This window comes from Daktulosphaira vitifoliae, unplaced genomic scaffold (genome assembly GCF_025091365.1).
Source record: "Daktulosphaira vitifoliae isolate Bord-2020 unplaced genomic scaffold, ASM2509136v1 Scaffold_1, whole genome shotgun sequence".
In the NCBI taxonomy this organism is placed as follows: domain Eukaryota; kingdom Metazoa; phylum Arthropoda; class Insecta; order Hemiptera; family Phylloxeridae; genus Daktulosphaira; species Daktulosphaira vitifoliae.
In genome coordinates this window covers 44152400-44165740 of record NW_026099572.1, presented here as the reverse complement: position 1 = coordinate 44165740, position 13341 = coordinate 44152400, and the positions used below count along the sequence as shown (strand labels likewise).

The following is a 13341-nucleotide window of genomic DNA, read 5'->3' as shown; positions in this document are numbered from 1 at the left end:
CAATATTCAAAGATACGCAGTATTTATTATGAATGGTAGTATGACACATTATTGTGAGTTTATGAATACACTAACTGGCAATACAGAAAATATATCTATTGATAGTCATAATTGACAATAAACACTCTGTGACTGTGATAGCGACGTCATAAAAAAACCAATTAGCTACCTGCAATTGTAATCCCTTATATATTATACATGTATATTAACCCAAAAATTGGAAACTTAATTGGATATGTAATTATCTTTACTAAATTTTTAAACATTTTCAAAAATTAAAAAACTTTTAGATTTGAACTAAATTTTTTACTTTACATCTTAATTATATAATATTTTAAAACATCATATAATAATTTCTTTCAGTTAAATTAATGAGGTAAATTAATTAAAATAAAGTATTTTTGAGGTAGAGAAACTTTTGTTTTTACTGTAAATTTTTTGTTTATATGAAATAAAATATATTAATTTTTAATATAAATATTTTTTTTTTACTAAATAATATAGATTAATATATGTGTGCTTCAAGCTTCTATTGTTGAAGAAGTCATTTCATTCTCTGCGCTTGATAATATTAGGGATTTAACCTGTGTTTCATTAATGGCAATTTGTTTCGAAGAACTTACAACCAAATTTCATTTTAGTAAGCAGGTAAGTGATTTTTTTATTTGATAAAATTTAAAAATGAAAAACTGTGGTTGAGTCGGTAATATTTTAACACCTGATGTGTACATGTCATTGGATTCAACGCTCAATCATGGGAGAATACATTTGTTTTGTATAAGATCAGCTCAAAAACTTGTTCCAGAATATATTAAGTTAAGAAACATCCTCTTTTTGGTAATCTGCAATGTCTTTTTGGATCCGTAAAAGCATTAAAAAAATTAATATATGTCATATGATTGAGTTTGTACAGTTTTACTCTCTTGCTAATGCATTTAAAGAAGTGTTATTTCAATTAAATATTAAAAATATAATAATGAATTATATTTTTAAAATATATTCAATTTAAAGGCTAGGGAAATTGTTCAAACATATCATCCACCGGTTGTTGCACCTAGTGGTCAAAAAAAAGGTGTATTGAGTAGAGCTGCTGGTAAAGCATTTTTACTTGGTTTAAATATTACCTCAGAGGTTGATCCAGAAAATACACATGGTGAACCTGTTTACATTGAAACATCTGAAAAACAGCAAGAAGAAACCGTTATTACACTGCATATTAGTAAGTGAAAATATTTTTGTGTGTCATAAAATAATATTAGGGATAAATGTTTAGTTATAATTTTTATATTGTAGCTAGAGCACATGCACAATTGCGCCGTTTACACAATGATTGTTCGATATTAAAAGATGCCATAATTACAGCTATACCTAGCCATTGCTCAAAAGTCATGTTTAAAACTTGTTCTAAAATGAAACCTTCAGATATGCAAATTAATATGAACCTTAATAGTGAAGAAACAATTTTGGCAAATCTTTCTGAAGAAAAAACTGGATTCATCATGATGGAATGTGGTTTTGAAGGAATTTCATTCAAGGTTTATATATTAAAATTTTAGTTTAAAACCAATAATAATATCTAACTAATGATTTAGCTAATAAAACGATCAAATTTTGAAAAAGAGAACGATCGAGAGATTAGAGATGTACCTACACCTTCTCCAATACCTGATTCTAGTGGTTGTAAAATTTCTCAATCTGATTTTCGCCCAAAAACAGAAGAAAATATAGACCCAAAGATTGTGAATAGTGAGTTTTTTAAGAAAAATAAAGTTTAATTAAATTTAATATTAAATAATTTTTTCACTTTTTATCATAGCACAATAAAAATTTTGACTTCCATTTGAAAAAAAAAAAAAAATATATGAAAAAAAAACTACAAATTTGTATAATTTTTTAAAAATTTATCTAGAATAAATTTATTTAGTTTTTAAAACTTGATCCTTTAAAATTAATTAAATTTAATTTAATTACTCTGTTTAAAAGATTCTAGTAAACAAGATTTAGGATGTTCATCGCCTACTTTCACTACAAAGCAAATTAAAACTACTTCTGAAAATAATATTACTAATGAAGACATAAGGTAAATTAAAATTAATAATAAATAATATTTGTTTTCAATAGTTATATGTAATTATTATTTATTAATAATTTTATTTTAATATTTTAGTGAAAACACTGTAGCAAAACTTAATGTTGATAAAAATGCGTCATCTTGTGTCATTGAAGTTTGTCAAGTATGGTTCAATTTTGCTGCTCCACCATTAACTCCAATTACACGAAAAATAGATTATACAAGGTTTAAATTATTATCTTCAGCTTTCTCTTTAACTGGGAGTTAATAGAACTAATCACAAATAGATTTTATTCCAATTTTTTTATTTTGCAAGTTACCGACCAAAGTAATATTAACCTCTCTATATGTTTAATATTGGTAAAATATTTATAATTTACTACAGACATGAATTTTTGTCAATGTATAATTCCTATAACAACTAAAAGAAGTTTATTTGATTATGCCTTATTATCTTTTAGTTAAGTGTCAATTCTTACTTTATTATTTATAGTTAAGGTATTTAAATTGTTATTAATATTTCAAATTTTGAAATATTTTCAATGTATCTTTACAATAAACATAAAATTACACCATTCTTCAATTAGCATATTTTTAAAAACAAAACTTGGATCAATTACCTACTATAGTGAATTAATTTTAATTAAGCTCATGTTGCCAATGCCTATACTTTCTTTTTTTTATTAATTAAATATATAAAAAAAAATTTTCATTAGTGAGAGTTTTATCTATACATTTTTTTTTTTTTATAATGTTCGTTTTATTTACAGACTTGACTGGAATTTACTAAGCACAGCATCACCAGCTATTAATGCTTGGATGAATCCAAGTAATCGCTTTGCAATGCGTGTTGTTCATATGTTACGTACAAGATATAGACGTTGTACTGCTGTTGTAACATGTCTAATGGCTGAAGCACTTGATGTTCAAAGTCTTCATATCCCTCCCAAGGTATAAATAAATTATGGTGAATTAATTAAATTATTTACTTATTTTAAAATAATATTTTAGAGTCGATATAGACATACTACACCTTTAGCAAAGACATTACAAGAAGATCCTTCATGTCAGATATGTAATATTTTACAAAAATATCTATTTCAAAGTGAAGCAACCATTGATGCTTATTTGAAAGATCCATTTTTACCAAATTTATCAACATTAAGACAAGTTAGTAGAACTTTTTTTTTATCATTTCTAAATTTATAATATGTTTTTTTTTTTTAGGGAGTCATTGTTCTAAGTCGCCAATGGAAAAATATTTTGTATACTCCTTTATTACTGGAACATAATTTTAAAAGTCGGCATCATAATTTAAAACCATTGAATGTCACTTTTGCTGTTTCGGATCATGAAGAGGTATAATTTTGATTTTATTTTTGTACAACCTAATAAAAAAAATTCCTGTAAAAAATATTTATTTATAATTAAAAAAAAAAAATCAGTATAATTTTTCATAACAGGTGTATTATGATAGTGTCTATTTATTCTCACCTCGCAGATCGTATGCATCAAACAATTCTAATTTATTATGTAAGCAAAGAAACAAAATGTTGAGTAATAAATATCATAACTTGTGTTCATTACTTTTAACAAAAAAAAAAAAAATATTTCTTTATCATTTGGTGTAACATTTTCATCAGGGTAATTTTATCATTGTGTAAAAATTCATATCACTAGTAGTGTTGTATAAATCACGGGCGCTTTTATATAGGATATAAAAATAAAAAGATTATTGTCGTATGATTATGGCAATTTATAAACATTTTAATAATTATGTAATCACATAGTATGTGATTATATTATAATTTGTGTTTTGGGTAACTTGTTTGTAAATATATTTTTTTTATCACATACTTAAGGATGGGGAGGCTTCAGGGGAAGAATATGGCGAAGGTATAACAGATGAGTGTGCAATGTTGCTCACCAGCGAACGACATTCACATGTATCTACATTACAACGGGTACTCAAATCACATACAGGCAAATGCGGTATGACATGTCAATGTTAATTAATCTATAATATTGTTTATTAAGCTTATGTAATTATTGTAGTAGTCTGTACTAGTTTTGTCAGTAAATTAATATATTCATGTAACAAAAATGTATATAAGATAGTAATAATTTAAATTTTAACTCATCTTTATAATTTTATTTATTAAATTAACATAGCCAAACTTTAAAAAAACAAAATTTTGAGGTAAAATACATTACAATATTATAATATATTACAAAACCTAATAATAATAACATTTAAACACAATTATTATATTAGAAATTTATATATTGTGTTTTGTTAACTTTAAAAAAATGTTTGAATAATTTTGTAACACACTATTGCTAATGCATGTAATACACAAATATTTAACAATTTTTTTAATAAATTCATTGAATAACATTTAATTATAATATAATTTTATTGAGTTTTAATTTTTTAATTTTTGCATTTTAGATAAGTTGCAATATAATCATACAAGCTTTTTATAGTATCATTTAACTGATTTTGCACACTAACAATATATAAATCTTTTGCACTATTTTATAAATATTAATATTTTGAAATAATTTATGCATTATTCATTCGAATGTTAATTTAAATTAATAAAAAAAAAAAAAATGTTTGACATGAACACTAATAGATTGTAATTATTATTTATTAANAAAAAAAAAAAAAATGTTTGACATGAACACTAATAGATTTATCATAAATTTATTCAACACATATGTAAGATATTTCGAAAATGTCTTATGTAAAATACTAACAACTTATTTATTCAACTTGTTTACTACATTTTTATGTAAAACACAATTTTTTAAAAGTGGACGTATTTTGATTATTTTATATGTAATTTTGATTATTATTTTAATATAATTGAGGTAATAACATTTTTTAGAATGTTAAAAGAATGAATAGAAATTGTATAAATATTTTCATAAAATTAATATTTTTAAAATACTGCATTTGGTTGTTATATTTTAATTTTGTTGTGATATTTGTTAGGGACTAAAGGAAGTTTTGGAAATGAACCTCAGTACTATCCATATTCTCCTACTAATGTGGTGGATCAACCAGTGGATAGTAATGTTTTAAGTTCACACACTTCTTCTTATGATCATATGAGGAACCCTAAATCTTTATTGCCTACTCAGATGCCTGCTTCTTCTCGAGCTAGTGTTATGTTCCCAATATTAGATGAAAGTTCTAATCAAACATTTAAAAATACTATTGATGGACCTGTAGGAGAAAATAGTCTACCTATTGGAGCAGAAGATGAAAATTCTGTGGGAAGTATTGAAAAAATTTCTTCTCAGAAACTGGAAAGAAATGAAGATCTTTATACATGGATGGCTAAACAAGATTTTGAAAATTATGATTCTCGTATACCCAGAAAAATAGTTAAAGCCAAAAAACTTCGAAATTGGGTAAGTACTGTTGTATAGGGTGGTAAATGATGTTCAAATAGTCCAAATACTTTTAATGTATTCAACTTTTTTTTAATTTTTTTTTTTTATCAAAAAATAATTGTTTAACTCAATTATTTTTTAAATTTAAAATAGCTATTATTTAGCCTTTTCCATACAATAAAAGAAATAGGTGGATAATAAAAACAAAAAAGTATTATTTGAGCTACTGGTATTTTAATGATTAGTGGATATTTAAATATATTATGCAATAGTATATAATGGTTTCTGAACTTGAAAATAGATTTCAAACAAAAATTTCTAAACAAAAAAGACTGTAAAGTAATTTATAAAAAAATCAGTAGCACAGTGGGGTCGAAGACATAATCGGAAAAGTAAGTGACATTTTAAACTTAGACAATACCGAAAACTGTTTTCAAAATTTAAAAAACAGACTCATTAACACATATGGTAGAACTGATGAAGGAAAATTTCGCAAATTAATTTTCGGAATTTAATTAGGCGACGAAAAACCTTCATTGATGTTGTCGAAAATCAAATCGTTAGCCGGACAAAATTGTCCTTCTCACTTATTAAAACAAATGTGGCTACAACGCTTACCAAAACAAGCCCAAATAGTACTAGCAGTAGTTCCAAAAAGAGCAACTGTCGACGAACTTACAGAAATGGCCGACCGAGTAGTTGACGTCTCTATAGGCACAGAGAACCAGATACAAAAACAACACAGATCAAATAATATATAGAAAATAAACTAGCGGACCTCCTACAACAAATTAAGCAATTAGAATTACAGCGAAGACGAACTTATACAAAAAATACACGGCGGAGCCACTCACGTTAAAAATCCCGTTTTCATAATCCAGAAAGACCATTATGTTATTTCCCTTATAAATTTCGCGGTAAGGCACAAAAATGTGTTAAACAATGTAAATGGACCACAGAACCGCCAATAAAGAAGGAAAACTAAAAACGCCCTCCTTGCCTACAATCGAGACCAGATCGATATCCCCTACTGAACAATCATGATGTAAACATCCAACTTATTAACAAAACAATTTTTTCAAGACTGGACTTGGAAAATGCATTTAATCAAATAAAAATTACATTAAATCAAATAAAGACCGCAATAATAACACTATTTGGCAGCTTTCAATTTTTAAAAATGCCATATGGACTTAGTAACAGCGCACAAACGTTCCAGAGGTTCACTAACGAAATAATCCGAGATTTACCGATTACAGTAGCGTATATAGATGACATATTAAATTTTTAAGAATCCAAAAAGCAGCATAAAGAACATCTAAATATAGTACTAAAAACACTTACTCAACATAGTATTAAAATCAACCTAGAGAAATGCAGCTTTGGACAAGAATCAATAACCTTTTTAGGACATCAAATTTCAAAAGACGGAACCATACCTGATCCAGATAAAGTTAAAAGTATAAGAGCATTGCCTATACCCAATCAAATAAAGAACCTACGACGATTCCTCGGTATAATAAATTTTTATAGACGTTTTATACCACAGCTCACACATCACCAACTACATCTGAATGAGCTGATTCCTGATAACAATAAAAACGATATGCATATCATAATTTGGACATCAGAAGCAAAAGAAGCATTTTACGCATGTATAGAATTATAGGAAAAATCAACATATTTAGCACACCCACATGAATCAGCCAAACTAACGCTTACTACAGATGCCAGTAATAGAGCAATCGGTAGAGTTGTATACCAAATAATTAATAATCAAACGCTTCCACTAGGCTTTCACAGACGTAAACTAACCACTGCTGAACAGCGATACTCGACCTATGATAGAGAACTTCTAGCTATATACGATAGTTGTAGACATTTCATTCACTTATTAGAAGGCAAAGATTTTACAATTTATACAGACCACAAACAAATAGGCAACATAAAATACATATAGCGCGAATGTTTTCTGTCGCGCCCATAAAAGATTATTCTAGAATACTCAACTATAAAACGGCGCGACATCAGTCAATCAATCAATCAGTCTCATAAGTTAGTTCGCCACAAGTAGACAGTTAGTACACATTTTGCGTGCATATATTCTAAAAGTGTTTAAATAACAAACCGTCTATCATTTTTCTCTTTTTTACGTTAATCGGTGTTTTTATTTATTGTTTAATCAATATGTAAAACACCAAAATATTCATTGAATATTTTGATTGAATGTTATTTATTATTATTCATTTTTAATTTTTTTCCATCTAAAAAAAGTTATTTCGACTGGCGGGGTTCGATTTTCCTACCCTAACCGTATATAACTGTTTTTTATACAATGTTGCCATCGTGCATTACAAGTATAAGTAGATAAAAAAGACTATTTAACTAGTTTAATAATTCAAAGCAGCTTTTTTTCTTAATTTCGAGGAGGCAAAATAATCAAAATTTTAATTTATATTTAATGTAAATTAGATTCATGCAACTTTATACAAATTGGTGGACTCATTACTACGTTAAACCCTTGTATAGTATTTTAAAATAAACAAAAAATAAAAAATTTGAACTCAAAAATAGCATGTTTTGTAACTACGGCAGCCATTTGCACGTAGAGCATAAGTCTTCGGAACAAATTTTTTTTTTAATTTATAGTACATAACATAAGCTTTAATTATATTTATATTTAAAAGACGCTGTATTTCTGGAACATTTTCAAAAGTTAAGTTGAAAGAGTTGACTTTTGTAAAAAAATTGCTCTTTTAAATTCCCTTCTGTGGGTAGGTAAAGGGTCAGAATTAAAAAAAAATATATATCAAATAAAAGGCAAATACCTTAGATTTCTATATAAAAAAATTATTTTAATTTTATAATTTTTGAAAAAATGATGCCAGTTTTAAGAAAAAAAAAAATGTAAAAATTTACCGATTTTAAAAATTTTATTTTTTTTTGGAGATCTGCCCTATTTATAGGGAAAAAGGAAATTTTTTTAATTTTTAAGGGCAATTTCTTCAAGCAGATACAATTTGTGATTTTTTGACTTATTGTTGGAAGAAATCGGTGAGAGATTAGAAAAAGTGGCAACATACACACACAAAAAAAACACATCATATTAAATTTAATAACTTATCAGCTTTGTATCAGAGCTAAAAAATGTTTTTGAAAAAAAAGTGGAGTTAATAAAGAAGCTTGGCTTCTGGATGTCTCTTTTAACATATGCAAATGGGTAATTTTTTTTTATTTTAAAATATTATTTTAAATTCTTAGTTAACGACTACTTGATAGTACTTATGAATAAATAACGTGTTCCTTTATAGTTGTAATGTTTTATCTCAATTCAAAGGATATATTAATGTTTTATTTTTATTACAGTTAAATAATATACAGATAAAATAACTTGTCTTTATATTATAGATAACTTTTTCTGATATCAATTTATGTTCGATGCATATCTGAAAAGATATTAATTCTACTATGATGTATTTTTTAGTTTTAATTTGATTTTTGAAAGTTTAGAAATTATTATAAAACATTTCATAATACATTCACATATCCACTTTAATCATTAAATTACCAGTAACTCATAAAATACTTTTTTTTTTTTTTGTTTTTATTATCCACTTATTTATACTATTTTATATGAAAAGGGAAAGGCTACATATAATGTTTATATATTTAAAAGAAATAAATACAGTTTTAACCAATATTTTTAGAAATTACGCAAGAGGCCATTGTGGGTATCCGAATCAAAAAATATTCCATTAGTTACTGAAAATCAGTCTACAGCCGATGTAGGAGATTCTGATTCCGCACGATTTAACATTTTTCTAAAGCATGACTCATTAAGACTTTTAGATGCTCATCTTATTTTTGAACCTTTGTTATCTAGCTTAGGTGTTATGCCTCAACAAATGGTCAACACAAATACAAGTAAATAATTTTTAATTTTCAAATTATATATATATTTTTTATTCTTTTATCAATTTTATAATTAAGGCAATAATAGTATGGCAGCTCTTAATTCTTGGGGATCCAATTTATCACTTGTTGGTAGTCTAGAAACTATGCGAATAGATATTGTTGTGAGTGAATATGGTAAAATCTCTGAAACTGAAAAAAAATCAAAGACATTCAAACAAAAATCCAAACAAGGTGAAATAAATTAAATATTTTTTGGATCAAATATTTATAAAATAATTTTTTACTCATTTTTAAGAAACTCCGTGGTTAGATTTATTGCCTGAAGTGCCAGCTTTTATTTGTGATCGTGTCAGTATTGAATGTGATGTTCGGCGTTCAGCAGATATGACAGTCGTTGATGATATTTGCAGACAAAAACGTAATATGTTGTATTTATCCAGAGGTCAACTAAAAAAACATTCAAACACATCACTTAATATCTGTGTTTCTATTAGATACATATCTCAACAAGTAAGTTAAACAATGCTACTCTACATAAGAGTGTTTAATTCAGACTTTTTCAATCACCACATTTTCTGTTGAATTTTTTAACCAAAATTTAGAGTTTAAACACTTAAATGAATGAGAGACTTAGTTTTTTTAACCTCTTTAGATACACCTCTGATAGTTAAGTATAAAATAAAATCTTCAGAAAAATATTATTGAATTAATAAAAACAATATTTAAATTGAATTATATTTGTATATTTTTATCATTAAATGCAATAAACTTTATTATTATTATTAATATAAAAAGAAAAACTGATTTTTTTTTTTTACTAGGTTAATATGCCCTTGTTACGACTTTTGAATCAAATTACTAATATGTATCAAAATGTGAAAGATACACAATCAGAACTTCGTGAACAACAACCACCTATGTATGTTTCACGTTCAAGTGCCAAGCGTACCACATCACATTTTGGTAATATTTATGAAAATATATATTGTTATTAGTTTTTATTTATATTTAGATTTAAAATTTTATCTTTTTCAAAGTTAAAAAAAATTCAAGTTAACAATTCTTGCCCATGATTATTGACCATTCCTCGGTACAATAGGTGTATAATAGTAAAATGTTTAAAATTTGGGATAAATGCTTATGATTTCTATTTTATTGTTTACATTTCTGGTTCTTGGATGTTAACAAATTTATCGGTGTCATATCAATATGAACTTTTTTTAAAAAGTATTAATTTTATTGATTATGTGCTTGTTAACTCACTAAATTTGCATTATATGATTTTTAATTCAATTATCTGTAAAAAATGTTACAATTTAAGGTTTTTATACCTATTACAAATTTCAATTATTTAATAAAATATATTTTCTTTAGTATTGTTTAAATTTATAATACTTAAACTTTTTATCTTGATTTTTTAAATTAATTTTGTTTAGATCATTCAGAACCAGCACCTCTTTCAACGCCAACACTTGCTAAACGTATTATTCCACATTCAGCTAGTGATATTAAACCTGTTGTGTCACCTTCTCCATCAATACGTTCTAAACATCAAACTTTAGCACAAAAACTAAGATCAACTGGTAAAAGTGTTAAAGGTTACATAAATTTGAATGAATCTTCGGTAAAAAGTGAATGTGTTACTCCAAGTTTATCAGACTTTGATCGAATTCCGTCAATGAAGCCTATAGATGAAACTGACTCTAATATGGTTACATTGACACCTAGATGCTGGAAAACTGTTTATCACTTGTTAGAGTTATATGCAACTATGCCTGAAACAAAAACAGTGACACAGAAAATTTCTGGTTTTGATGTATCTGAAGGATACAAAGGTACACGAAAGTATGATTTACTATCTGATACTAAGTCATGTGATGATATTGATAAAGATTTATCATCTGGTACTCCAGCACTCCTTGTTTCACAAACTAATCCAAGTAATCATTAATTTAATATAACAATTTAAATCATACGTTTATATATATATTTTTTCTTAGAACTTTCTAAAGAAGAACGTACACGACTAATTGTGTTTGTAGTTGTTCGAATTCATCGTACTAGGTTGTTAGCCACTTTGAGTGGTTTGAAATTAGAAGCAGAAATTACCAATTTACATACAAGTTCAACAATTCGTAAGAAGACACGTCCTCCAAGCTTAGAGTGCTCGCTTACTGGTCATATAGGTCGCACTATGATAGTACTTCTGGAAGGTGTTGCTCCTAATCAGCAAACAGTTGTTAAAGTTACTGTAGGAAAATCACAAACTTTATACTCAAGCATGAGTCGCCAAACAAAAGATCAAAACTCAGGTTTGTTAACAATTGGTGTTGTTAATATTGATATTCCACAACATCCAGTTGCTCTTCATGGTATGATGACTAGAGGTAGCAAACAACTCTCATCTACACTTCAGGTAATTATAGCAAATTTCAAAAATAATATTATTAATAAATTATAATTAAAAAATTATAAAATTATAAATTATAATAAAAATTCAGGAACTACGAGTTGCTCGTGCTTCTAGTCGAATGGGGCGTGCACCAACTATTGATGAAGGTGATATGCAAAGTGTTGCAGGCCCTTTAAATACTAATTTTCAACAAAGCCCTTTGGTTCAAAAAGTATTAAAAGAAGAGCTTGAAAAATCACTTATTCCTGAACCTAACTTGTTGCTTCAACCTCTTGTTATGCACTTTACAGCAGTTATTCAAGTAATTTAATATATTTAAAATGTTATACTAAACCACTTAACTTTGTATTTTTGTAGTGTTTAACTATTACTGCAGCTTTATTGCCATCTTTAAGAGCAGAATACAAAATGGATCAAGTTACTAGCACTGGGTATACAGGAAATAAAGCAAAATTCATTGTTGATTTACCTCAACATACATTGTCATTTTCTACCAAACTTCAAGTACTTAATTAATTTATAACTTATAATTATTATTTAAATAATTTTTAAATGTTAAAGTTTTCACTTAATTATTATAAACAATGTATTAGGCAATAAAATTAGTATATAAAATATTTTAATAATTTAAAAAAAAAAATAACATATTCAATAAGTATAGTGATACTAATAAATAAATTATTCAAATAAATTTTTTTTAATAGCTTAAGTATTTAACATATTTTATTTAGTTATGTCTAATTATTTGAAATTTATTGAAATACTTTAAATTATTAATTAATTATGCATATTCTTCAGCGTTAAACTATTTTATAGCACTGATGTCCTAGACAAATAATTATAATTAAAACATATTAAGACCTCAGCCATCAAAAATTATAATTTAGTAAACAATTTCCCTTTACATAGTAAATAATAATTAATCAAAATCTTAGGCTCAAATTTAAATTTAAGTCAAAATAAATTTAAATAAAAAAAAAATAATATTAACATTAGTATAAATAATTGACATCCAATGATATTCAAATACTAGATTAGTAGTAAAAAGAAAAACATTCATATATTAGTCTAATACTGGTGTAATTAAATGGGAATATAGATATCATATATACCCCATAACAAAAATAATTACATGCGGAAGATAACTTTTCTTATATATATTTCTCAGAACAAATATCTATTTAAGCCACTATAGTCAAAAATTTTAAATGAGTTGATATATTGTTGTGTGATATAGGTAACTGAAGCTAATTTGCCTTCTGAAGCCTGTTTGGAGTTACCAAAAGTACATGTTTCAGCTGAGTATATACTTGATGGTGGTTTGAAAACAGGAGAGAATCAATTTTCAGGAACTGGTAAAGGTTCAATTTTTTATAAATTAACTTCTAAATAAGTAACAATATATTCCTTTCTGTTATGTATCTATCAAATTTGCATAAGTAATATACCATAATATTCTTTTTATGGAAATAAATTATTTGGAAAATTAATGTATATTCTTTGTTTTGGCCCCTGGGATGTTTTTAACTGATTTGAA

General features: G+C 26.1%; 1 protein-coding gene across 9 annotated transcripts in view; it reads left to right on the top strand.

The window, feature by feature from the left end:
- LOC126900973 (transmembrane protein KIAA1109 homolog) overlaps nucleotides 1-13341 on the top strand; it is a 76559-nt gene that overhangs the window by 14915 nt on the left and 48303 nt on the right. For 2 of the 9 annotated variants that reach the window (XM_050677062.1, XM_050677094.1), the window contains exons 34-52: nucleotides 505-648; nucleotides 1012-1219; nucleotides 1294-1535; nucleotides 1593-1746; nucleotides 1984-2080; nucleotides 2168-2296; nucleotides 2842-3022; nucleotides 3083-3241; nucleotides 3299-3430; nucleotides 3934-4063; nucleotides 5073-5494; nucleotides 9184-9400; nucleotides 9467-9622; nucleotides 9687-9901; nucleotides 10213-10354; nucleotides 10828-11331; nucleotides 11392-11807; nucleotides 11893-12105; nucleotides 12162-12308. In XM_050677062.1, coding sequence (XP_050533019.1) covers nucleotides 505-648; nucleotides 1012-1219; nucleotides 1294-1535; nucleotides 1593-1746; nucleotides 1984-2080; nucleotides 2168-2296; nucleotides 2842-3022; nucleotides 3083-3241; nucleotides 3299-3430; nucleotides 3934-4063; nucleotides 5073-5494; nucleotides 9184-9400; nucleotides 9467-9622; nucleotides 9687-9901; nucleotides 10213-10354; nucleotides 10828-11331; nucleotides 11392-11807; nucleotides 11893-12105; nucleotides 12162-12308 — 4008 coding nt within the window. Of the gene's footprint in view, nucleotides 1-504; nucleotides 649-1011; nucleotides 1220-1293; nucleotides 1536-1592; nucleotides 1747-1983; nucleotides 2081-2167; nucleotides 2297-2841; nucleotides 3023-3082; nucleotides 3242-3298; nucleotides 3431-3534; nucleotides 3605-3933; nucleotides 4064-5072; nucleotides 5495-9183; nucleotides 9401-9466; nucleotides 9623-9686; nucleotides 9902-10212; nucleotides 10355-10827; nucleotides 11332-11391; nucleotides 11808-11892; nucleotides 12106-12161; nucleotides 12309-13041; nucleotides 13166-13341 lie in introns of all 9 variants that reach the window. The other 7 variants (XM_050677104.1, XM_050677068.1, XM_050677054.1 and 4 more) reach the window with 6 other exon arrangements.